This window comes from Leishmania major, chromosome 34 (assembly GCF_000002725.2).
Source record: "Leishmania major strain Friedlin complete genome, chromosome 34".
NCBI lineage: Eukaryota > Euglenozoa > Kinetoplastea > Trypanosomatida > Trypanosomatidae > Leishmania > Leishmania major.
In genome coordinates this window covers 1,720,359-1,742,536 of record NC_007286.2, presented here as the reverse complement: position 1 = coordinate 1,742,536, position 22,178 = coordinate 1,720,359, and the positions used below count along the sequence as shown (strand labels likewise).

General features: G+C 60.0%; 8 protein-coding genes across 8 annotated transcripts; all 8 read right to left on the bottom strand.

The window, feature by feature from the left end:
• Positions 1-341: 341 nt before the first annotated feature.
• LMJF_34_4100 (conserved hypothetical protein) lies at positions 342-1,268 on the bottom strand (the record flags this gene model as incomplete). Its single annotated transcript, XM_001686465.1, has 1 exon — positions 342-1,268. The coding sequence occupies one exon, from the start codon at positions 1,266-1,268 to the stop codon at positions 342-344; it is 927 nt and encodes a 308-aa protein (XP_001686517.1).
• A 1,557-nt stretch (positions 1,269-2,825) lies between these two features.
• LMJF_34_4090 (conserved hypothetical protein) lies at positions 2,826-4,133 on the bottom strand (the record flags this gene model as incomplete). Its single annotated transcript, XM_001686464.1, has 1 exon — positions 2,826-4,133. The coding sequence occupies one exon, from the start codon at positions 4,131-4,133 to the stop codon at positions 2,826-2,828; it is 1,308 nt and encodes a 435-aa protein (XP_001686516.1).
• A 1,539-nt stretch (positions 4,134-5,672) lies between these two features.
• LMJF_34_4080 (conserved hypothetical protein) lies at positions 5,673-6,446 on the bottom strand (the record flags this gene model as incomplete). The annotated part of the gene is made up of 1 exon (XM_001686463.1): positions 5,673-6,446. One exon carries the CDS (start codon positions 6,444-6,446, stop codon positions 5,673-5,675), a length of 774 nt encoding a protein of 257 aa, XP_001686515.1.
• Positions 6,447-7,822: 1,376 nt separating this feature from the next.
• LMJF_34_4070 (conserved hypothetical protein) lies at positions 7,823-9,892 on the bottom strand (the record flags this gene model as incomplete). Its single annotated transcript, XM_001686462.1, has 1 exon — positions 7,823-9,892. One exon carries the CDS (start codon positions 9,890-9,892, stop codon positions 7,823-7,825), a length of 2,070 nt encoding a protein of 689 aa, XP_001686514.1.
• A 1,514-nt stretch (positions 9,893-11,406) lies between these two features.
• LMJF_34_4060 (putative ubiquitin hydrolase) lies at positions 11,407-14,127 on the bottom strand (the record flags this gene model as incomplete). Its single annotated transcript, XM_001686461.1, has 1 exon — positions 11,407-14,127. One exon carries the CDS (start codon positions 14,125-14,127, stop codon positions 11,407-11,409), a length of 2,721 nt encoding a protein of 906 aa, XP_001686513.1.
• Positions 14,128-15,769: 1,642 nt separating this feature from the next.
• Positions 15,770-17,767, bottom strand: LMJF_34_4050 (conserved hypothetical protein; the record flags this gene model as incomplete). The annotated part of the gene is made up of 1 exon (XM_001686460.1): positions 15,770-17,767. The coding sequence occupies one exon, from the start codon at positions 17,765-17,767 to the stop codon at positions 15,770-15,772; it is 1,998 nt and encodes a 665-aa protein (XP_001686512.1).
• An 839-nt stretch (positions 17,768-18,606) lies between these two features.
• Positions 18,607-19,626, bottom strand: LMJF_34_4040 (conserved hypothetical protein; the record flags this gene model as incomplete). The annotated part of the gene is made up of 1 exon (XM_001686459.1): positions 18,607-19,626. The coding sequence occupies one exon, from the start codon at positions 19,624-19,626 to the stop codon at positions 18,607-18,609; it is 1,020 nt and encodes a 339-aa protein (XP_001686511.1).
• A 921-nt stretch (positions 19,627-20,547) lies between these two features.
• On the bottom strand, positions 20,548-21,540 carry LMJF_34_4030 (putative geranylgeranyltransferase; the record flags this gene model as incomplete). Its single annotated transcript, XM_001686458.1, has 1 exon — positions 20,548-21,540. One exon carries the CDS (start codon positions 21,538-21,540, stop codon positions 20,548-20,550), a length of 993 nt encoding a protein of 330 aa, XP_001686510.1.
• Between the last annotated feature and the right edge of the window lie 638 nt (positions 21,541-22,178).

Below are 22,178 nucleotides of genomic sequence, written 5' to 3'. Positions count from 1 at the left end.
TATTAGTCTCACCGAGAAGCCGTTGGAGGCCCAGGGGTGTCGTGTGTGCAGGTGTGTGCGTGTGCGTGTCGCTTACTCCATTACTGTTCGTCTCTGTGCGCTACAGTGACCGCTACTTCTTCGACCGGCCTGCCCACACTCAAAGGCAAACCCATGCACGCCTATCCACACAACGACACATGCACGTACACCACGATGCACTTCCATGCTGCAAGGCAAGCGCTCATGAGACGCAGAGGCATCACAAGAGGAGAGATGGTGAAGGGGCGCCGTAGAGGAGTGCGCGCACACCTCGCCTCGCTACGGCTCGCTCCCTCAAAGGCCTTACGCCATGGTTTTCTTTACTCCTTTAGCATATGCTCCACACACGCCACCCGCGACGCGTTGAGGGAGGCGGCGGCGTAGGCGAGAAAGATTTCCGACGTGATGACGGGCAGGGTTGCTTGCCGGAAGCTCCTGTAGGAATTGTTGAAGTATTCCACGGCGGCATCGTGCTCATTGCGCGTCCACGTGTCCACCTCCTCCGCTAGAGCTAGCGCACTCGCGTACTGCTTTTGCTCGATGTAGCGCGTAAACTGTGCCGCGGCGCGGCGAGCGCGAACTTCGTTCTGGTCTACCGTCGAGGGACTAAAGGCGGTACGAAACTTTAACAGGTCCAGCCACCCCAGCACCGGCTGCTGCAGCGGTGCCTTGCCGGTCTCCTCAATGGAGCGGGCAAGATCAAAGGCGGCGGCGCGCACCAGCGTCGGCTCCGGGACGCCGCGGTCGGCGAATGCACGGAGTGGCTCCGACATGACATTCAGGTCCTCACTCTCCGCATCATCGAGCGCGGCCTTCAGCTCTCGTGCAAACGGCTGCCCTGACCGCATCTGCTGGCGTAGAGCCTCAAAGTTGAGGCTGACGGAGATGAGCTTCTTGCTTATGTAGCCGAATTGCTGCGTCTCCCGCTGCGCCATATGATCCACAAACGTCTCCTGCGCCGACACGCTGTTTCCCACCTCCTGATAGTAGTGCTGTGAAATGGCAATGTCGTCGAACTCCTTCAACATTGGGGCAACCTGTCGAGCGTAGCGCTCCCGCTGCGCCTTCACGCGGTTTTCCAGCTGCAACATCTTCTCCTTGACCTCCCGCTCATCTTGGTGGTACTGTAGGCGCACCTCCGTTGCCTTCGCCATCGCCTCGGCGTTGCGCATCTTCTGCGCTGTTAGCGCCTCCTCCGGATCACGGAAGAAGAGCACCGCGGCGATCTGGTCCTTCCAGGACGTCATTGTAAGCAGCGATAGGAACACCAACGAGGCCGAGTGCCACGCGTGAGAGCTGCAGCGCTACGCTGTGCTATTCGACATGCAACGTTGGCTGCCGACGAGGATGCGTTGATGCGTGCTTAGACACGAGAAGAGCAGCAAGAGCTAAGTGACAAGAAAAAAGGAGAGAGAGAGAGCGAGTGCAAGAGAAGCCGTGCGACACCGCCTCTCCGGGTGAACGGTCCTTCACCAAGGGCAGTAGCGAGATGCGACCTGCGGGGCTTGCCGCTCGCCCACAGGGTTGCTACGCCGCTCCGTATCAAGGAAAACAACTGAGACAGATAGGCCGGCAAATGCGCGAGGGGGTGCAGCGCACGGGTGCAGCCACCACCATACGTAAGGCACGCACAGAGAGAAAAAGAGCGTGAAAAGTGCAAGGGACCAAAGCAGCCGTTGCAATGAGAGACGAAAGGCGTGAAACGGCTTGTGGTGGCAGCGGTGGTGTGATCATGGTAAAACACACCCACCATGCCCGTCCAACCAGCGTGCGGCACACACGCGGCCCTGAGGTGGGGCCTTTTGCTTCTCACAGCGGCGGTCGCATTGCGTGGCGCGTTCAGGACGAGGAGAAGTGAGTGCATCCGTTCCTCTGGCTCCGGCACACAACTATTGATCCCCGACGATAGGCGACACCTTGCAGTGCGTGGTCTCTCAGAGACACGAGTGCACCCTACCCCCTCACTCCATTTCCGGCAGGGCCAAGCAGCGCCCCTGCCTCCTATCCCTGCCCAATGCCGAGCCGCTTCCGCTGGTGACAGCGCCAAGTGTCTGCGACGAAGGTGAGGGAGGGGGGAGGGAGGTGAGTGCGATGCATCGCCACTGATGTCAGCGAGCAGGTCGCCGATGGCGTTGCATCGGGGTCCGCTGCGACCGTGAACACGCTCGTGCCACCTGTATGATAGACAGGGCGTCAGCGTACCTCTAGCGAAACCCACGACCTGCCCTCGCAGCCTGCAAGGGGGATGCCCCGCGAGGCAACCGGGATGGTGGGAGGAGCAACTGTGAGGCGGCCTGCATGGCGGGTGGGGTAGAGTTTGTGGTAGAGGCAGCGGTCAGACGACCGAGTCGGCGCACGTTGTTGCGACGCGTGTGTCTACGGCTGGTTCGCACGACGTGATGGGTCGTCGACAGTCCGAGCGTTGCGTGACGTTTGGAATCATGTTGTGCAGTGAGGAAGTGGACGCGTGCGACACAAGGAACGAAGCAACAACCAGAAAGCACAACTGCACATAAGACACACGCACATGTGCACATGTGCACATGTGTCGTACCGCCCAAGAGGTGTATCTACGCACCCCCGCACATCAGCGAAACGTGGAAGCAAAAAGAAGTCGCGACGGAGACGAATGCGGCCCTACCTTCAAGAAGAGCTTGCGCTCACACCTGATCGCCGTGAGAGAGGGAGTACGTGCAGGCAAGCAACCTTGGCCTGCAGAGGCAGCGGACGATGCTCAACTGCGTCGCTTCACCGTAGCCCAGCAGCGCTGATTAGAGGCTGCCCGCCACTTCGCAGCTGCTTGCTCATTGTAGCATCGCCTTCGTGATCGCCTGTAGGTCGTCATCTGTGAACTTTAGCAGCATGCTCAGCACGGGTAGCAGGTGCCGCGCCACGCGGATATCGTTCAGCGAGCAGAGAAGTTGCACCACGACGGAGCGCACGTACTGCAGCTGCTGCGCGCTGAGGCCGTCCTCTGGCAGCCCAGCTTTGAAGCGCCGCAGCTGCGTCACTTCGCGGCGAGAGTGCATAAGCTCCTCTTGAAGCTTGACGAATGTGAGCCGCTGCTCGTGGATCCGGCGCACAGCCTCTTTGAGATCGGCGGTGTGGGTAAACGAGTCCCGCCCAGCAGTGGGTTGGGACCCGTCTGCGGTCGTTGCGGCGGTGGTGGAGATACCGTTTGCGGCTGAGGCTGAAAGCGGCCCTCCTGCGGTTTGCAGAAGCTCTTGAAGCTCGCGCAACAGCATCTGCTGCTCAGCCGCCACGGCGTCTCGCTCCTGCGTGGCGGCGGCGCACTGCATCTCCATCGCTTGGTAATCGTTCAGCAGGTCCAAGTAGGCGTCATCGTCGGTCTTGCAGGGGTGGGGGCCATCTGCGGCACCGTCACGTATCCCGGGCGGATGCGCACCGCCACGCACGAGTGTCGGTGAGCTGCTAGCCAGTGCATTTTGGACCGCCTGTGCAACAGCATCGCGCTGCTCTCGTTGCATCTCTTGCACCTCCCGCTCATGTAATGCCTTCAGAGCCTGCACCTCGGTGCTGTGCTGCAGAACAAGCTGACTTTCTCGACTCTCATACTCCAGCCGCGTCCGCGCGAGTTGCTGGTCCAATTCCTCCTGCGCATGCTTCCACTCTTCAGTGTTCGGCACGTTCATAAGCTGCTGCTTGAGCGATGTGTTGCATGCCTCCAACTCGACGAGGCGGCGCTTCAGATCGGCGAGGGTCGCATCCTGCTGGTGCAAAGCTGCGGTGCGCTGCTGCAGCTCATTCGTCAATCGCTTCAGTGCGTGGTGCGCCTCCTTTAGTCGGTCCGACTGATCCTTCACTATCCTCTGAAGGCTTTCGGTGGTTGTGCTCTGCAGAGTCGGACTCCACGCTGGACTCGCCTCTGCTGTGCCCTTGCATTGCCCTGGCCCGCCACCGCTCTGGGAGGGCAAGACGGCATCGACCAGCAAGCACGCGGCATCGATAGCGTGAGCGCACATGAAATCCTGACTTTGAGCGACGTACAGCGCCGGGAGCGTTGCCGTCCTGCCAAAGGACGCTTCCAGAAGTGCGCGCTGCTTGTTTGATTCGCCCAGCTTGCACGTGAGATCGACGATTTGAGCACGCATCTGCTCCACACCCGTCTTCGCCTTCGCCTTCCAGGACGCAAACTTTTCTTGGCATTGGTGAAGTTCCTGCCTCAGTTGCGCCACCTCTGCAGTGGCAGAGGTTACCGCTGGTGAGCTGAGCAAAGCAGCAGTGGCATCACCGCTATCGAGTGCACTACTCCTCGCGTCCTCGGTGTGATTAGGCGTAGAGCTCATTTGGTGCCTGAGGACCCTTTCCAGATGGGCGTGGGAATGCTGGAAGCTGCCCTGCTCCGCCGTACGCAGTCTGACACGCACACGCGTACCAGAGATAATGACAGAAGGCCCAGATGCAACCCACAAAAGGCGGCGCCTCCGCGCCCGTAGTCGGCGAAACACCGCTGAAGCGCGCGCGCGAGGCTATGATGGAGAAACCACGGGAGCACTTTGAGCGGGATCACACACTATGACCGGGAGGTGAAACGCACACTTGCATCAGCGCACCGGCGGCCACCAAAAGACTGTTGCGCAGCATTTAGCAGCCACAGTGCGCCCCCCCCCACCCACCCCGCCAACACAGACACACACACACACACACAAACCACGTGCAAAGAAAACGAAGGAAGCCGACACGAAGAGGGAGAGAAGACGGTTGCGTGCAGGTGCGCATTTGTGCACGTGTACTTGCGACGTTCAGCTACACGCCATATAGCATCTGCCCATCATGACAAGAGCACACAGCTACCTCGTCCAGATCCTCGGACAGAGCAGTACGGCTCGAGGAGAAGCATTTCTTAGCCCCAAAGCGGAGACAACCGCACCCGCGGTATCGAGCCCTGCGAGCAGCCTGCGACAATGCCGCAGCACCGCTTGATGTTGTTACTGTGTTGCCAAGATGATGACATGTGCAAGTGAAGAGTGGCAAAGCGAAAGGCAAAGAAACTGAGACACGAAGGGGGGGGGGTGCCTGCCGCCGGAGGAGGGAAGCCACAATTCACGTGGGCGCAGCAAACACGGAGCCGTTTGCAACACCTTGGTTATCCAGCACTAGGATTTGGAGAGAGAGCGAGAGATGCAGCCCGTCCCCCCCCCCCTGCTCCTTGCCCTTTTTTTCACGCCAGAATAGCACCTACCGTCGCACTTCCACCGCAAGCACGCGGCATATCCATGCGCAACCCACACAGAGTCAGCTGTGAAAACACAAAGGTGGGGAGAGCGGGATAAACAACAACAGCACACACACAAAAACAGAAAGGGTCAGGAAGAACGACAACGCAACACAACATGTGCGGGAGATGCGCACGTAGTAGCACCAAACAGATTCACAGACGCGCCTTCATTCCAGCAGCACTGTGAAAATAGAAGGAGGGGAGCACAAGCCACCGTCGCCCGCTGAGCACGCTCTGTGCGGCAACTACCACTCCTGCGCACAGAATCGCACAGGCACACCGGCCCCCTCCCCAACAACAACAGCAAACAGAGTTGTCCTCTCGTTGCGCGTTTTCTCCGCATTGGAAGTGTGCACTTGGCGACGCTGTGGCGCGTTGACAAGGCTCACGCTCTTAGCCACCTTGTGGTGGATTAAGTGCTCGCAGATGCACGTGCGTCCTCCAGCACCTCTGGTGCCCGCGTCGGGGCCGTGTGGCGCGCAAAAGGACCACCGAGCTGCCATGGTGTGTACACCGGTGGTGCTTCCTTTCGCTTCTCATCGATGAGTGCTCGCTTGACGCTACCCTGAAGAATAGCAATGTCGTCCATGCGGTCGCGAGTCTCCACGTCTGCCATCCACGGATGCCACAGCCCTTCAGACGGTGCTTTGCCCGTGTAGTCTCCACGAATCGCGTCCTCGGAGTAGCTCCAGCGGCTGCGGAGTACGTGCATGTGGGTAGTGTATATCTTGTAAACGTAATACATCCCCGCCGCGGTGATGAAGACCAGAAAGACAGCGAAGTCCTGCAGACCGAAGGAGCGGCATTCGGGGTTGTCGGCTGTCTGCCGATGAATCGTATTTGTGAGGTTGTCGTAGTTCATGCGCCGGAAGTTGATTCCACCGTGACCACCCTCGCCCTTCGCCCCCTTTGCCGCCCAGTCGGCGCTGCGGTCATGACGATGCGTCAGCAGCAGGTGCTGTGCCTCCTTGAGCGCCAAGAACTGCTCATCAGTGCCGCCCTTGTCGGGGTGAAATTGGAGCGCCAGTTTCTGAAATCGCTTTTTGATATCCTTCTTGGTCCACTCCTCGTCGAGCTGGTAGCCAAAGATGGTGCACGCCTGCTGCAGCGTCATGTGGCCCTTGTCCCCTGAGATGTGACCTGCGAAGCGCTCGTACACGAGACGAACCCCGCTGCGACGGAGCATGGCGGCTTGGCAGGGCGGAGCGAATGCAAATCAGGAAGACGTTGTGTTTTCCGCAGTCGGTGTAGCGACCGAATACGTAGTAGCTCCTTAACCCCCGCCCCCTCACACGCACACCCACACCGAGTGAAGATGATGACACGAAGCGGCGATCGAGCCGGCGACACGGAGCGGCACCGACGTCACAGAATACACGTCTCGCCACGGACAACTCACGCAAGCCGATGACGCTCGTCAAGGGACCTGCAGATGCGTCCACACAGGTGAAAGAGGGACGTGGGTCGACTGCGACCCGTCATGACACAATCGGCAAATCTCAAGACCGTCCACGTTCCAGTGAGGCCGAACAAAGTCGTTCGCCGATGCAACAGGGACTTTCTCGACAACTCGCGCACCCTCTCTTCTGTGGATGGAACGCGGGTAATAGTAACTGCGCTAATTGCAGCGCACATGGGCATACACGCATGTCCGCATCATGCGACGCCGACGCACGTGCCACAGGATATTAGTGAAACCGAAACGAGAGGACGACGAGCAACATATGATGGAAGTGGGAGAAGCAGCGAGACCAGTGAAGGCGAACGGCGCGCATTCGGGACGAATGCGCGCACTGAGGACCATCCAACGTACCAGCCGCCTGCCACGTGTAACAAGGCGTCGTTCGCGGATTTGGCGGTTGTTCTGCGTTGCCCACCCCCCGTCCCTCCGCCACAGACACATACACGCGCACAGCAACCGCAGGTGGAAGTGCTCCTACCCAACATCTCGTTATGATGATGATGATCGCTTCAGGTCCTCTCTCTCACGTCGTTCGGTGTCGCGAGAAGCCTCGCTACACTCTACGAGGTGCGACACATCGGGAAGCCGGCATCGCGGATCGAACAGGAAAAAAAAAACAGCGGCAGCCTATGGCCTCGAAAGACCTCCGCTGCAAATTGAAGGCAGGAGGACGAAAAAACTGGTGCGGCAGATGCGCTCACCCATTCACCCTCCTTTGCGTTCGCTGTCTTTTTTTTTCCGGCTTGGCCAATGCCAGGAGCTGTTGCAGCTGGAGAAAAGTGAGCCGCATCTTGCGCTGATAAGTGCGCTACTTTACATGCATGGCGAGGAGCGCAGAAAACCAGCAAACAGTCAGAAAAAAGAAGGCGCCTGGTCCGTGAGCAAGAGGCAGGGGAGGAGGGGGGAGAGTGACGCTGCATCGACCTCCCCTCCATCCGACACTTTCCACGGAAGCACGAACAGAATGGGATAGGAGAAGGTAGACGGCGCTCTCGCATAGGCCTTCGCATCGCTGCGCTTAAACCGCGGTCCTCCTAAGCACTACAGGTCTTGTCACGGTCCCGACGGCCATTCCTGGTCCTTTGTTCCTCTTTCAACGCTCAGCCCCACGTGAGCGGGCGGACGAGCTGCAGAAACTCCAGAACACACCGCCGTAGCAGGTAGTTCGTGTTGAGCAGCTGTCCACGCAACGTCTCCTCGCCTTCCACAGGCGTGAGGAGACTGTACAGGTTGTAGTGCGTCTCGGCGCCGTCAAGGATGTTCATGTTTGTCGTCTCGTCCAACTCAGTGAAGCAGGCGAGAGCGCAGTCGTCGGTGCGGTAGCGGATGGAGTGCCACAAATCAGCAGTGGTAGGGATGTCGAAGCTCTCGTCCTCTTCGCCGGGCCGCAGCCAACGCTTCGAGACACGAAAAAGGGCCATATCCGCGTCCTCGCCGTTCTTGTTGTGGCGCGAGCTGGCGATCGTGAAGCACTGACTGAGCTGCGCCATATCCGCGTACGCCTTCTCCTCGAGCTGGCGGGTTTTCGGGATAACATTTTCTAGGAAGCACGCCTCCTCATCACGAACAAGAAAGTTGAATCCGCTTTGTTTGAGCTTGCGCAGCAGCACGGCCGGGCTCCAGCACGAGGTGCGCAGCGGCGCCAGCTCGTCGTCTTCGGGAGAGAGAAGTCGGCACTTGGCGTCCTCAAGCAGAAAGCGGAACTCGCGATCGGTGGCGTCGCCGCGGTGACGGCCTTCCAGCGTAACAAGGATACGGCTCCCGTCAAAAGGCTTGAGGCTCCAGCTTTCGTAGATGACGTCGAACACGGTTTCGTGAAGAACAGCAAACTGGGCGAGCTCGGAGGCGATAAACGTCGCACGCCGCGGATTTTCCGCAACGCGCGCGGTGGGACCGAATGACGCGCCGAGCGTTGCCCCGCTGCACGGCTCCCACTCATGCGTGTCCTCATTCCATCGGCCGATGAACAGACTTGGCTGACGGATCACGATGGATTGCGGCACCTCAAAGGAGATGCGCAGTGCCGGGTCCTCGATGCGGGCCTCGGCGGTTCGCGGCGGGTACTCTTCTACGTGGAGCCTATGCGACTCGGGCGTTTCCATGCGCAGCAGCCACTCTCCGCTGGACCGCGGTCGCTCGGCAAAAGTGAGGAGGTCGATCTTGATGGTGCAGTCAAGCGCGTAGTACTGACTGCGGCGTGAGACGTAGCAGGAGTAAGGGTCAAAGGCCAGCTGCACCGCACGCACGGCGATATTCTCCTTGCTGAGGCCCAGCATTTTGGGCAGCTTGGGCTGCGAGTTCTGCTTCGGGTCAAGGCGCACCTCGATCTCCGGGAAAGCAAGCGACGTGAAGCTGCGTGTCACATCCTTTGTTTTGACCCACAGCCCAAACTTGATAACCGGGTTCGCCGCAGACACGGTGCGCATGACCGTTTCGCCGTCCGCGCTATCGATCATCTGGTCGTAAAACAGCAAGGTCTGCGTCGAAACGAAATCGAACGTCGCACGCAGTTGAAGATACACCTCCTGCAAGACGGAGGCCCATGGCATGGGCTTCTGAGACGCGGCCGTGGAACCAATCGAGGTGTAGGTGTCCCGGTCATCTTTGATCTTCTCCGCCAGCTCGTAGGCGTCGTAGCACTGCAGAAGCTCCTCCCTCATGAGCGCCCGACGCTTCTGCGGCGGCAAGCGCTGTTCACCGCGAATGAAGAGCAGCTTCGCGTCCTCCGTGCTGTTTGGCGCGTGGGAAGCAATGACGACCGTGTCCGGCTCATACCGATCATTAGTCTCCTGACGCTTCTTCCAGCTGCTGAGGAAGTCGTTGATGTCCGCCTCGCTGTGCACATTCGGCAAACGCGATGCTTCTGAAATGTGCTCCCAATGGTCGTGCTTGATGTAGGTGGCAAAGGCCAGCTGCTCCTCCATCCTCAGATCCGCCACGGCGGCGCGATAGCGTTTCTTTTCCTCCTTGATCCGTTCCCGCGCAACAGTCTCGTCGAGGAGCAGGTACTCGCGCTGGCTCTTCTCCACCTGATCCGCTTTTGTGCGGAGTTGCTCATGCTGCTTGTATGTTTTCTGCGCTTCCTTCGTCGACTGGTCGATGGCGGCCTGCAGCGCCAGCGCCTTCTTTGACTTGGGCTTTGGCTCCGCCGCCTTGGCCTTTGGCGGCATTCTCGGCAAGACGCGGGCGACGACGGCGGGAGGGAGGGCGCTGAAGCGTAGTAAGGCGCTGGCAGGGGAAGGGAGGGGGAGGGGGTGCAGAGGGTTCGTGATTGGGAAGCTAACGAGAGCGAAACGGCAACGACAAAGTGCGGCCACGCTGTCCCACAAGTGAGGGTGGCGATCGACCTTGCACGGCTGTGCGCATCACAAGAAAGTGGTAGCAAAAGAGGGAGGTGGAGCGAGACGGAGAAGTCGAGTCTGTGTTGCTGCAAGGTGCAAGACGCACTCTGTGACGAGAGATGGGCGACAGCCATGACAAGCACCCGCACACCCTCTCTGTGAGGCGCACGACAAGTGCGCAGACGAAACACCATCGTGTGCCAGCGGTGCCCACGTCCCCCACTTCTCCCCCGCTCTTCACAGATGCCCAACTTGTTGACAGCTGCAGCTTGTCAATCCTCTGAAGCTGCTCGCGCGAAGGGTGTGTCATCCTCTTCGCTGAGGTATGAGCTGACGAGCGAACGCGACAGGCGTCGGTGGAGGCTTTGAGGAGAGCACTGGACATGGAAGAGAAGAATAATCAGAAAAAGAGGAGAAACATGTAAGACCCGAAAACGCAGACATGTACGCCGACAAATTCAACTGCCACACACAAACGCACGCGTACAGAGATGAAGTCACCTTCACAGCTCATCACCGGCTAGGGGGCCGGGGGTGGGTAACTCCTCTCAGCTTTCCCATCAATCACAGCCCCATTTCGGTTCTGTATTCGGAAACACTGCGAATAGATGACAAGAAGGGAAGGGGGGGAAGGACGGGATCGAAAAGCACCAGCCACCAGCACTTTCAACAAGTCAAGCGCACGAGTAAAATCAAAAATAATGAAAACTACCAAAAGCAATGTCTAGCACCAACAGCCTCAGTGTCCACCACAAGACACGAGCAACGGCTATACAAAACAGACCACCGTGGGCGACGGGCGCACTCGAGGAGCGGCATCGCACAGGATCCACATGAGCACCGCGGCATCCATAGGCGTCTTCTTGACACATCCCCTCCACCTATCTCACGCGGCACTGCGGCTGCATCCTCATCCTCGACGACCAGCCGTCTGCTTCTTTTTGGACCGGGTCCATACCTCCAGTCGGCACTTCGCCTCTCTCCTTGCCCCTTCATTGCATACGTGCTGCGCGGTCGGAGCCGGGCGCGCCCACGTGCACTGCGTGCCTTGATGCAGGCGGGCCGCGTGCAGGGTCCAGCTCGAGGACAGAAAGCGGTGGCATCCCTGTTGTGCGGGTGGTAACACGGAGTGGTCTCGGTGCAGGCAAGATAAGCCCAAGCAGGGGGGGGGGGCGGTCGTCACCGCCAAACATTAAAGCCGACCAAACACCACGGGAACCCCTCGCGTACACATACATGTGTGCGTGCGCGACAGGGAGAGCGAGGCGGCGCTGCGTGAGAGCAGCAATACTACGCAAACATCAAAGGACAACGCAAAGGAGCGCTGCAGCGTCGGCGCGTCTCTAAGTCGTGGAGAGGTCTGTCTTAGAGGCCGACTTGATAACGATGGATTCTGGCCGGTGCTCCTCCTCCTCAATACCGTCGAGCAGCAAGCACTGGGGACGGTCGACAACGAACACAAACGGTGCGCCGCCAACCTCCTTGACGAGATCTGCCAGCACCTCCTTCTTGCTGGCAGTGCGCGTCTTGCGCGACTTGACGTTCATTACACAAAGTATCCACTTTTTCATTGCCTCCTCCTGATCAGGGTACCCCAGCTTCTTTACAATGCGGCGAAGGAGCACATCGCCCTGCTCATCGAGAGACGAGTTGATGCAGATGTTCGTCGGTAGACCAAAGTAGTACTCTCCTGAGCGGCGGCGGCAGAAGAGCACGTTGACGAGCTCGTACCCGGGCAGTGCCGGGCACAGCTTGTCCAGAACAATGTCCTCGCGTGTCTCGAGGTCAATCGGAGTGTCCAGGTCCTCCACCACTTCAATCAGCTCACCTCTTCGCACCCGCAGCAGCCGCAGCAGCCGTGCCTGCCCGGCAAGCTGCTGCTCGTACCCCGCGGCGGCGCCTGCACGGAGACGACTGCCCAGCTGCTGCACCATCAGTTCAAGAAGTTCGCGAAACGTAACGCTGCCGCCCTCCAGTGGGACGTAGACGTGCGGCAAGTTATTGTATCCGCCGTTGAACGTCACCAGCACCGTCAAGTCGATCTTTTCGAGCGGCATTGGAAGAATTGTCATGACAATTTTGTGCTCGTGCTGCGCGCTACCCCACACGTCTCGCAGGGTGTGGTTGTACGTGTTCCACTGAATTGTGAGCGACGTCGCCATGGGCATCGCGAAGGCGTAGTTGCATCGGTCATTCCCCTTGAAGAACGCGAGGTGGTTGTGGGAAGGAGGGATTGGCAGACCCCTCTTCGACTCTGTCATCATCTTGTACAGCCCGACCTGCAGCGTGGTGTAGGGTGTGGATTCAACAATATGTATTTCAAAGAGCTCCGTCAGCTCGGCGGTGTAGTCGTCGTACAGGTAGACCTTAGTGCAGACGAGCTGGCGGTGCTGAAGGTACCCTCGCACCGCGTCGTTGGAGGAGCGCTGGTGCGTATAAAGTAAGTTTGCGCCACACACAAGTTGGTTCGTCGCGGTGATGGCGTTCAAGTACTGCGGGCCGCCGCGGCTTTCGTACACAACCGCATCGCACGGCACTCGCGCCTGCAGCTCGGGGATCGAGCGGACGATCGCGACAGGGACGTCGCGGTCGTGCGGCGATTCGATATTACGGAGGAACGCGAGGAACGGCTCGGCGGCGGCAGCGGCAGTTGTGGCGGACGCCGCATCTTCCTCCGCGAGCGGCGGCGCGATATCAATAAAAATGGGTGGGTAATAGTATGAGTCGTACGAGTTGCACATCGACTCAACGGCGCACCATGGGGAGAGGCCGTGACGGTCGCGGCAGAAGATGCGAATCTGCTCTGGCGCTACGTGCAGCTCCTTCGCTGCGGCAGTGACGATGGCGGCCATCTCATCTTGACCGGGAGACAGGCGCACGGACATGTGACGCTGCAGCTTGTCGGAGGCGCCGTTCACGCCGTCGAGCACGTCCACTACAGACTTGTCGCATAGGTAGTAGCTCACCTTGTGCGTCTCCTCCTTCCTAGTGCGCTCCTCCTCAATGCAGCGGCCCACCTCGACGATCGCGCTCGGTGGCGGCGTCTCGTTCAGCAGCTCATCCTTGACATCATCGTTCACGTAGATCAGCAGCGACGCGCGCTCGTTGTCGAAGAGGCGGTAGCGCGACTGAATCGACTGTCCACCAAACGCGGACTTGCGCACATCCTCCTCCGTTGCCGACTCGACCACCTCGTCGTTGAAGCGCACCCACTCCCCATCGAAGTTGACGTACACATAGTAGTGCCCGATGGTGGCATCGCCGGCGTGCGTGAGGATGGAGCGCAGTCTGTAGTTCGCGCCGAGGTGGGTGCGGTGACTAAGCCTCTTCCATTTTTCCTGACTCTCCTTGTCGAGCCTCAGCGAGGCGTCATCGACAACGTAGCTCGCCAGTGACAAGTCGAAATCGAAGCTCCACACGTTGCGCAGCGTCACCAGCTCGTATGTTTCCATGTCAAACGCCACGCGGTTCGGGTGCACCAAGAGCACCTTGGGGCAGTCGAGAAAGTGCTGGCTGCGCTCGATCGTGTGTGGCGTCGCGTCCGCGCCAGGCACCACCTCCACACAGACACCCTCGATCCGCTCTCCGGATGAGAACTCCCGCAGCGACTCCTCGATGTTTGCTTTGTTCTGCACTACCAGCTCCACGTCGTAGAAGTCCTCGAGGCGGTCAGAGAGGTATTCGGCGCCGTCTATGGCACGAGACCGGTAGATCATCAAGCCGCCAAACATGTCGCGGATCATGTTCTTCTTCGACGTCTCCTTCAGCGTCGTTTCGAGGCTGTCAAAGAGCTGCTGCATCAACTCATGAACGTCATGCTGCACCGCCGCCTCCTGCGCCGACCAGCCAAAAGCCTTGGTCAGCTCCGTTGTGGTGGTGTTGCGGTTGCGCACCTCCAGCTGCGCAAACACGTCGCGTAGAGCGAGTGCGACGGAGTCTTTTTCCACATTCGGGAGGTTATAAATTTGCGTGCGGAAGGCGGGTAGGTGGTACAATGCCTGTATGACCGAGTTCAGGTAGCACGTGCTACCTTGATTGTAGATGCCAACGTACCCCGAGCGCATAGTTTTCGTTTTCGGCGCGAGGCGGTTGTGAGTTGGCCGCAGGCTAGCTGACAAAATCCACAACGTGTGCCGCGAAGGGACGGGAAACTCAAGAGGCAATGGGAAGGGCAGGAGGACAGCCTAACCGAGTCGCCAACAATCCGACACGCACTCACACACGCAGGGGACAAAGAATACGTATAAAGAAAGGTGCACTTGTGAAAATCAACGAAGAGTAGAAGCAGAACACAGGGATAAAGATGGCAGCAAGGGGGGGGGAAGACCGTAATCTCTGCGTGGCGTCGCCTCCCCCTGTGCATCCGGGTGTATGTACCTGTGAACGTGTATCAGCCAAGACGAGCACACGTGGATCTTTGGGTGACGGCGTCTGCACGTCTGTCTGTGTGTGTGCCCGGCGTGAACGTTGGCGTGGGCGACTGTGTGCGAGGGCGCCGAGGTAAAGAATTGCGGCCTGCGCTGCTGTCACGCGCTTGGGTGAATAGGGGGTGCGCCCCGTCAGCACCGCACTCCCTGCAGGGGGTATCACACACGCGGAGGAAAGGGAGATGCACCGACCGGCGTCACACGCTGTTGGAAACGCGATGCCACAGCGCGCGTGGTGGACTGTCGCGCGGCGATCTCAGTAACACTGCCTGTTGAGGAGAGGCAGGCGAGGCGTAAGAGGGGGAAGGGCGTAACAGGTTTGGGCGGCAGGAGAGCCCAATGACGTTGTGTGCGATATGCCACCTCGATCCACGAAGGCGCTGTGGGAGGTGAGATTGGGCGGGGCAGGAGAGAGGGAGGGAGGGAGGGAGAGGGGGCAGCGTAAACCGTGGAGCGGGAGCACTTTTGCAAACAAAGAAAAGGGCAGCACAAACAAGCCCGCAGCCCAGTCTTCACTTCGCGCTGAGATGATCGTACGACCACGAAGAGTGAGAGGGCAGGTGGAGAAGAGGCGTCGATGTTTCACCGAAGAGAGGGTGGGCGTGGGTGGGTTAGAGAAGCCCTAGTCCAACAAGAGCATCAACAGACAGAGGTGCAGGAGCACATATGGAAGATTCGCGCGAGCCTTCATGGAGGGGGCCCCGCCTCGAGCGCGTTGTAATGCTCGAAAGGGGCGCTCCGTGACAACGAGGACGACGATTTAGGGCTAGCTTTGAGTGGCAGTGCGCCCGCAGGGGAGAAGTCCCAGTCGCTGCCTTCCGGCCTTCCCGCAGGTGCCCGTGAGAGGCGCTTCTCGGAAACGCGGAGCACCGATTCGCACGTTGTTCCCTGTCAGTGTCCATACAAGCCGCGGAGACAGGACGCTCAGTCGGGCGACGATCGCACACGTATAACAACAGATAAAGAGCAAGAAACAACAAAAGTGTGAGGTGCGTGTGCGCGTCAGAAACGAGATCACGCCGACACACCCGCACACAGTCTCCACAGCGCATGCACAGTATGCAGTCTAATGTACATGATAGCAGAACACACGCGGAGAGAATGAGAGATGAGTGGGCTCTGGAGTGTCGCCCAGCGATTGCGCTCGCTCCCGCAACACTGTCGCGGCCGGATGTCGACTTCCGGTCCATAACAAGTACTCATGCGCACGTCTAACTGCGCACAACGCATTCGCCGACACCAGCGTCGTCTCTCTCTCTCTCTCTCTCCCCTCGCTCGCTCACAGCTTGAAAGGGCGTCCAAATGGGTACAGATCCTGCTTTACCGCGTGCTTTGTTCCTCTCACCGCCTTTGCGGGAGTAACAGTAGGAAAGGTGCTGGGCAGTGCCTGCCGGCGACCATCTCCTCCGCGCGCTAACGGCAGCGAGGGCTTCTCGTCCCGGGCAAGGCGGCACAGCTCGTCGATGAAGCGCACCTGCTCACGCTTCTGCGCTGGATCGGAAGTGTAGCTGCGGACGCCGCTGGGGCCGTCAAAGTGCAGTGAGGCGGGTGTCACCGTGTTGAGGCAAGCGTGATGATTTTGAAGAGTCTGTAAGTCGCTGCCGCGCATATGGTATTGCGTAGCATTCGTGTCCGCGGCACCAGGTCCGCGGGCGGTGGTATCAGGGATGGCTAGCATTTTCTCCGACACGTACTCTGCCATGCGCTCTGTCCGCTCTGTCCGCCCGTACATCTCAAGGTTGTGGAGGAACTGTGCCACTTCAGTGCTAAGCTGCATCGCGCGTGCGACGGCCACCCCGTCCAGCACATTGCGCAAGAGCAGTCGCATCGCGTGCACCTGCTCTTGCAAGGTGCGGCATTGCTTGTGCAGCGTCGCGTTGTCATCCCGGCTGCTCTCCCACAGCTCCTTCATGCAGCGCAGATTGAATTCGACGGAGGAAACCGCGCCTTCGCGGGGTCCGATGACGGCCAGCTTACGCCGCCGGCCTTCCCCGGCCGCGGTACGAGCCTCGTAAATGGCATCCATGGGCACTCGATGCGCCAGAATGGGCGTGAGGTGGGACAAGGCAAGCTGACCGACCTCCGCAGCATCCTGAACATCGTCCTGCAGGACGGGCGGCAGATGCGCCGTCAGGCTTAGCACCTCGGCATCGCCGGGAAAAGCACTCCGACGTAGCTTCTCGCCCGTGGCAGAGGCGAAGAAGAGCTCGACAGGGTAGCGGCGGAGGATGGTTCCGAGCACGCGAGCGACGCTCGATGCGAGCATCTCGTCGTCTGCAGTGAAGCCGACGTGCGCGACCTCCGTCGTGTCGTCGGTCGCGACACCGAGGGCGGTGGGATACTGTTTGTTGACCGCGTGCACCAGGCCGTACGGCTTTCCTGCCCCTTCCGGGGAGAAGATGGGCAGCAGCAGACAGGTTCGAATGTCCTCGAGCCCGCTGGCTGCGGTGCTGCTTCCGACGTTGTGCGCGGCAGTTGCGCTGCCGCTGCCGTCGCTGGCGCTCTGCGATTTGCTGAGCCAGCCGTTGATAACTAGGTGCTCTTGGCACACAATGTGATGAACCTCGCGGACTGCCATCAGAGCGAGGTAGCTCGAGTGCATCGGGTCGGCGTGCCGGGCACGGTAAGGGAACTGCGCGACGCACTTGAGATGCGCGTTGGTGTCGTAGAGGTACACTCGCACCACCTCGCACTGCAGCAGCACTGCCAAAGATTCCGCCATAAGACTAATAGACTCTGAGAGCGCCTCCCTCACCGAGAGATGCGAAGGCGCATCCTCTGGCGTCACCGATGACCCCACCGACGCGGCCTTTGGTTGCTGCACACTATTCGACTTGCTTGTCGCCGGCGAACAGGACGCGGTTGCCTTGGGGAGCTCTGCTTTCCGTCCCTCGAGCCGGCTTTCGCGCAGCAGCTTCTCGAACCCGGATGTGTAGCCCTCCTCAATGAACGACATACACTCGCGCAGCTCCCGGTTCCCTTGTACCCGAATGTGCTGCAGCAGGGCCAGCTCGCGACTAGGAGTGTTCCACTGCTCATGGCGGACCCCCAGCAACCGCTCCAGCTCGTCGAAGAGGGACGCCGTTCTGTCAGAGAAAAGCTCTAGAGTCGCAGGCGAGTCGCTACAGTGCGCCGCGGCCGCCTGCAGTTCGACATCCACCTGCTTCCGCTTCTGTGCCGTGAGCTGACGCTTCTGTCGCGTGTAACTGTCCTGCAGCCGTGCTAGCAGCGGATCCGCGCAGTCCGATGCGGCGGGGAGAGAGGCGATGCTGTCCATTGAAGCGTCCTTTGGTGCGGTTATCGCCGAAATGTGAGCCCTACAGATCGTCTTGTCGCAATCGCCGGAGAGCTGTGCGCGTGATGCAGCGAGTGGGAGGGCGGGCTCTGTCGTGGTGAACGTGTCTTGTCTGATCCGCCCACGCTATCGTGGCATGGGCAGCGGCGAACAAGTTTTATGCGTGCTTCTCTGCGGATGCACGAAGGGAGTGGGGGAGAGTGGGGGTAGCAGAAGGTGCCGAGTGGGTGAGAGCGTGTAAAGCGCGCGCTTGTACGAGGCGGGCTGGGGTTCGAGGGATGCGAAAGGGCGAGAGGACCACGACGATGCTGAACAAGGGTGTACAGGATCAGGATCGAGCCGTTCATGGCGCAGGAGTCACCGCACGCGTGTTGGGTGTTTGAGAGCCAACCAGCAACCACGGTGTAGCCTTTGGTCGGCGATGCGTTGAGGACAAAAGTTGCCGCGTGGTAGGGGATGGCTGCGGAGGAGGGGGTTTGGATGGGTGGGTTACGACAACGTGGCCGACACAGCACTCGGGGAGTAACGCAGATGAATCCTCCTCTGCCCACCTTCTCAGCTCTGCTTGACGCAACTGTGTGCAGTCACCACTACCACCCGCTTTCGCTCCGCCACGTTCACGAGTACTTGTGGCGGGCTCATGGAAACAGACATCACAACGTAGAGCGACCCGACAAGACACCGTAGAGAGCCTCCCATCGTCTACTCTTTGCGCCGTCTGCCACCATCGCTGCTGTGTCGGAGCTGCCATATTTCGCCGTCGCATTGAGGTGACCGTGAGAGAGAAACTGTCGCCGCTGAGAGCCTTTTCCCCTTGCACATCAGCCATCGCCGGCCATTGGGGTGAGACGGGAAAAAATGAGGGAATGACGCACCTTGTGCTCGCGGAAGCAGCGGAGCACGTGCCGTGCCTCGTGGAGGCGGAAGTGGCCTAGCAGACGCTCCGTCCGCTCCACCAGCAACGGCAGGAGCGCGCGCACCTCCCTGCCACACGAGTACGAAAGTGTGTTCTGCCTCCGAGAGGGGTTGAGCAGCGCCACGTACTTGCACACGGCGCCTACCTCCTTGGGAGACATGCGTGGCGCTAGCTCGCCTGCGCGCAGTAGTACACCCGCCACAAAGACGTCATGACAGCCGGGAAGCAGTGCTGCGACCTCCAGCCCATACACCACATCCTTGATGTTGTACTCACCAGCCTGCGTGGCGGCCCTCCGCGAAACCGCGGCAACCGTGTCCGCGGCGTGCATGTGCTGTAAGCGGTGAATAGAGGAAAGCACCACAAGGTTCTCGCGGGCGCTTAGCGTCACCCCCACGAGGACACAGAGGACGCGATCAAGAGGTGGCAGGGGTAGCTTGCACCGCTTCACTGCGAGCGACACAATGTTTAGCAGCTCCACCTGTTCCGAGGACGTGCGATGGCGGCACACATCAGCGCTTGTGAGGACGTGGACAATGTGCTTCAGCACCTCCAACTCACCAAGCTCCAGCTTCACTGCGCAGAGGAGCAACTCGCGCAGCACATCGGGTCCGGTTGTCGGGTCAGCCATCGCACACTCGCGCATGCAGAGACACAGGAGGTCACTGGTGGGGAGAGAAAAGTACGGTGAGGCACCCGACCAGGTCTCACCTTCGTGCGTGTCGTGGCGCGCACGTCGCGACGATCGCGTCGAGAAGCGGTCAGCATCGACGCCCCCGGACACGCCTAGAGAGGCCTCTTGCCGAGGGAGGTACTTCACCGCAGCTGCCAAGCTTCGCAGCCAGTGACGCATAAGGTCGCGCCTCTGCGGCGCCGTCAAGGACACGGTGGCTGCAGCGAAGCTGTCCACTACCGACGACTCCATCCTGTGCACTGCCCCGCGCACACGTTTGCGCTTCACCGGGTTCGACTGTTGCTCGCCACAAATGAAGTCTAGCAGGCGGCAAGTGTAAGAGAGGTCGACAGGCGCGACTGCCGCACTAGAAGTCACTGTCAAAGACGATGTGGAGCTGAAGCGAAGAGGCGCTACAGCATGTCGCGTGACGGCCGGCTTTGACCATTCTCCGAGACAGCCGCCCAGCCGCCTTCGCCCGAACCACATCGTGCGGTGAGGCACGTGCAAACGGCTGCAAGATGCCCCCAACGCCGTACGGAAAGTCTCTCAGGTCCGCAGCTCTCTGCAGTTATGACGGAGGAGAGGAGAGGAGAGGAAAAGGAAGGGCGAGGTGAGCAGGTTGCAAGAGGGCATGTAACGAGTAGCGGCATGTGTGTATGTGGGGGTAGGGAGGGGGGAGGAGGGGAAGAAGGGGGACACGGCTCACTCGCCTCACCCGCCCTCTCCCCTCCTGCCCTCCTCCCGAGCGTTCCGCAATGCCACGCACGCGCACACGCGTGAAAAGAGAAGGTGCGAAGGAGCGGCGTCGTCCGGAGCCTTCGGTGCAGACGGGGCCAATGCGCAGCGCGACGTCCCTCTCTCGCACAACACCAGAGAAGGCTGGAAAATGTCCGCCGAGAGGGAGCCCCTCCCATGCCCTCCCTCCCTCCCCCCCCACACACACACTTTCACGCATCAAAACACGGAGGCTCCTTTTGTTGCCCGTCGCCCGTGAGGGGATGAGGCGATGCGCATGCATGCGCTAGGTTGTGTCACGGGGTGAGTGTGGCGCACACAAACACACGTGAAAGCAATCACATAAACCGTTTGTTGTGCGAGGGACGTATTGCGGCAACGTGCTCGCAACTGCCTCACCATCGCTCAGCGCTGCTGCAAGCACGCCACGCCCCATCATGATCGCGGAACACGCCGTCCAACCTGCGAGCCGTGCTCTGGTGCGATGTTCAGCCGATCCAAGATGTCGTAGGACAGCGCGTACACGGGGTTGATGGGATTCAACTTGTACCCCTCGTACCCCAGAAGGCTAAGCCCGCACAGGCCAAAGAAGGTGTGATACACATCCGGTTGGTTGCCTGGCTTGTCAGAAAATCCGCCGTCCTGCGTGTCCTGGCAGCTGAGGATGTACTGAAACAGTGCCTCCTTGTCAATCCAGCTTGTGCGGCCAAGAGCGGAGAGGGACGATACAACCCACCAGCTGTAGCACACGTCCGCCTTTTTCTCCGGCCGCCCGTTGAGGCCGCCGGAGGGAAGCTGGCGCATCGCCAGCCACGCCGCCACGCGATCCCTGTCGATGCGATCGAGGGCATTCGCTATGCACAGTGCACCCACGCAGCAGAAGATCTGGCCTGCGTGGCTCTCCGCCCCTGGCGAGACGCCGAAACCGCCGTCCCAGTTCTGGCACCGCAGCACATACTGGACAGCCGCCTCGACATCGACGCACTCGCAGCGCCCCAGCAGGCGAAGGCAACTGAGCGCGATGTAGGAGAAGCGAGTGTCCACCTCGCCCCACTCGTCCCCTTGAAAGGAGCCGTCCGGCAGCTGCATCGACGCAATCCAGCGAGCCGTCCGCTCCACATCAATGCGCGCGACTGCGTCGAACATGCACAGCAGCTGCACCGCGGACATGGTGTGCAGCAAGTGGGAGTCCATGTCGGCATTGCCGCCAAAGCCGCCGTCGCCGTTGTAGCACGACAGCACAAAATCCACAACGTCGCCCGGCTTATAGTCCATCCGGTGCAGCAGCACAAGTGAGCTGAGTCCCCAGTAGACGCCGTTCATCTTGAGATGCTGCGCCTTCCATTGCGTGTTGTCGTCGAGCTCGTGCACGAACTTGTGGTGCAAGTCCGCCGCAATGGGGCCACATGGCGCAGCCGACTCTTCCATGGCTAGAAACTGCAAATAAGAGCAGCACACAGAAGAACACCAAAATAAAAACACTATGCAGGACGCAAGAGGAGGACGATAGGTCTCAGTGCCAGCGCGTCTTAAAAGTAACGTGGGTGTGCGTGTGTGTGTGTGTGTGTGTGTGTGTGTGTGTGTGTGTGCTAGTGTGCACAGGTCGATCCTCTCGTGAGAAATGGATGGTTCAGCTCTTGACGGCCCGTTCAAAACTCTCCACAGCACTCGATGCGACTTCAGTGAAACACACACACACGTCCAACAATATTAGAAGAATGAGGCGACAGAGAAGAGGTGCGAGGGCAGGGTGAGAAAAACGCTGAGGTCTAGGGATGTGCAGACGTGCCTGCCGTGCCCGGTACGCGTGTGCGGTGACGAGAGCAGGGTGGCACTGATGCCAACAACACTAAGCGGCAGCAGAGCAGTGCCTCGGTAGGAGGAGGAGATGATGCGCAGCGCAGCGGTGAGCGACCGCGGTCGTTCAGGCAGCCATGGGCGTCGCGTAGGGCTGCGCGTAGGTACCGGCGAGGGCTAGAGAGCGTTCCTCCGATGGAGCGGCGCCGAAGAAGATCGGCCGCAGCTTTCGCTTCCGGCGTCCAAGACGGGCAGCAGGGGGAAGAGGG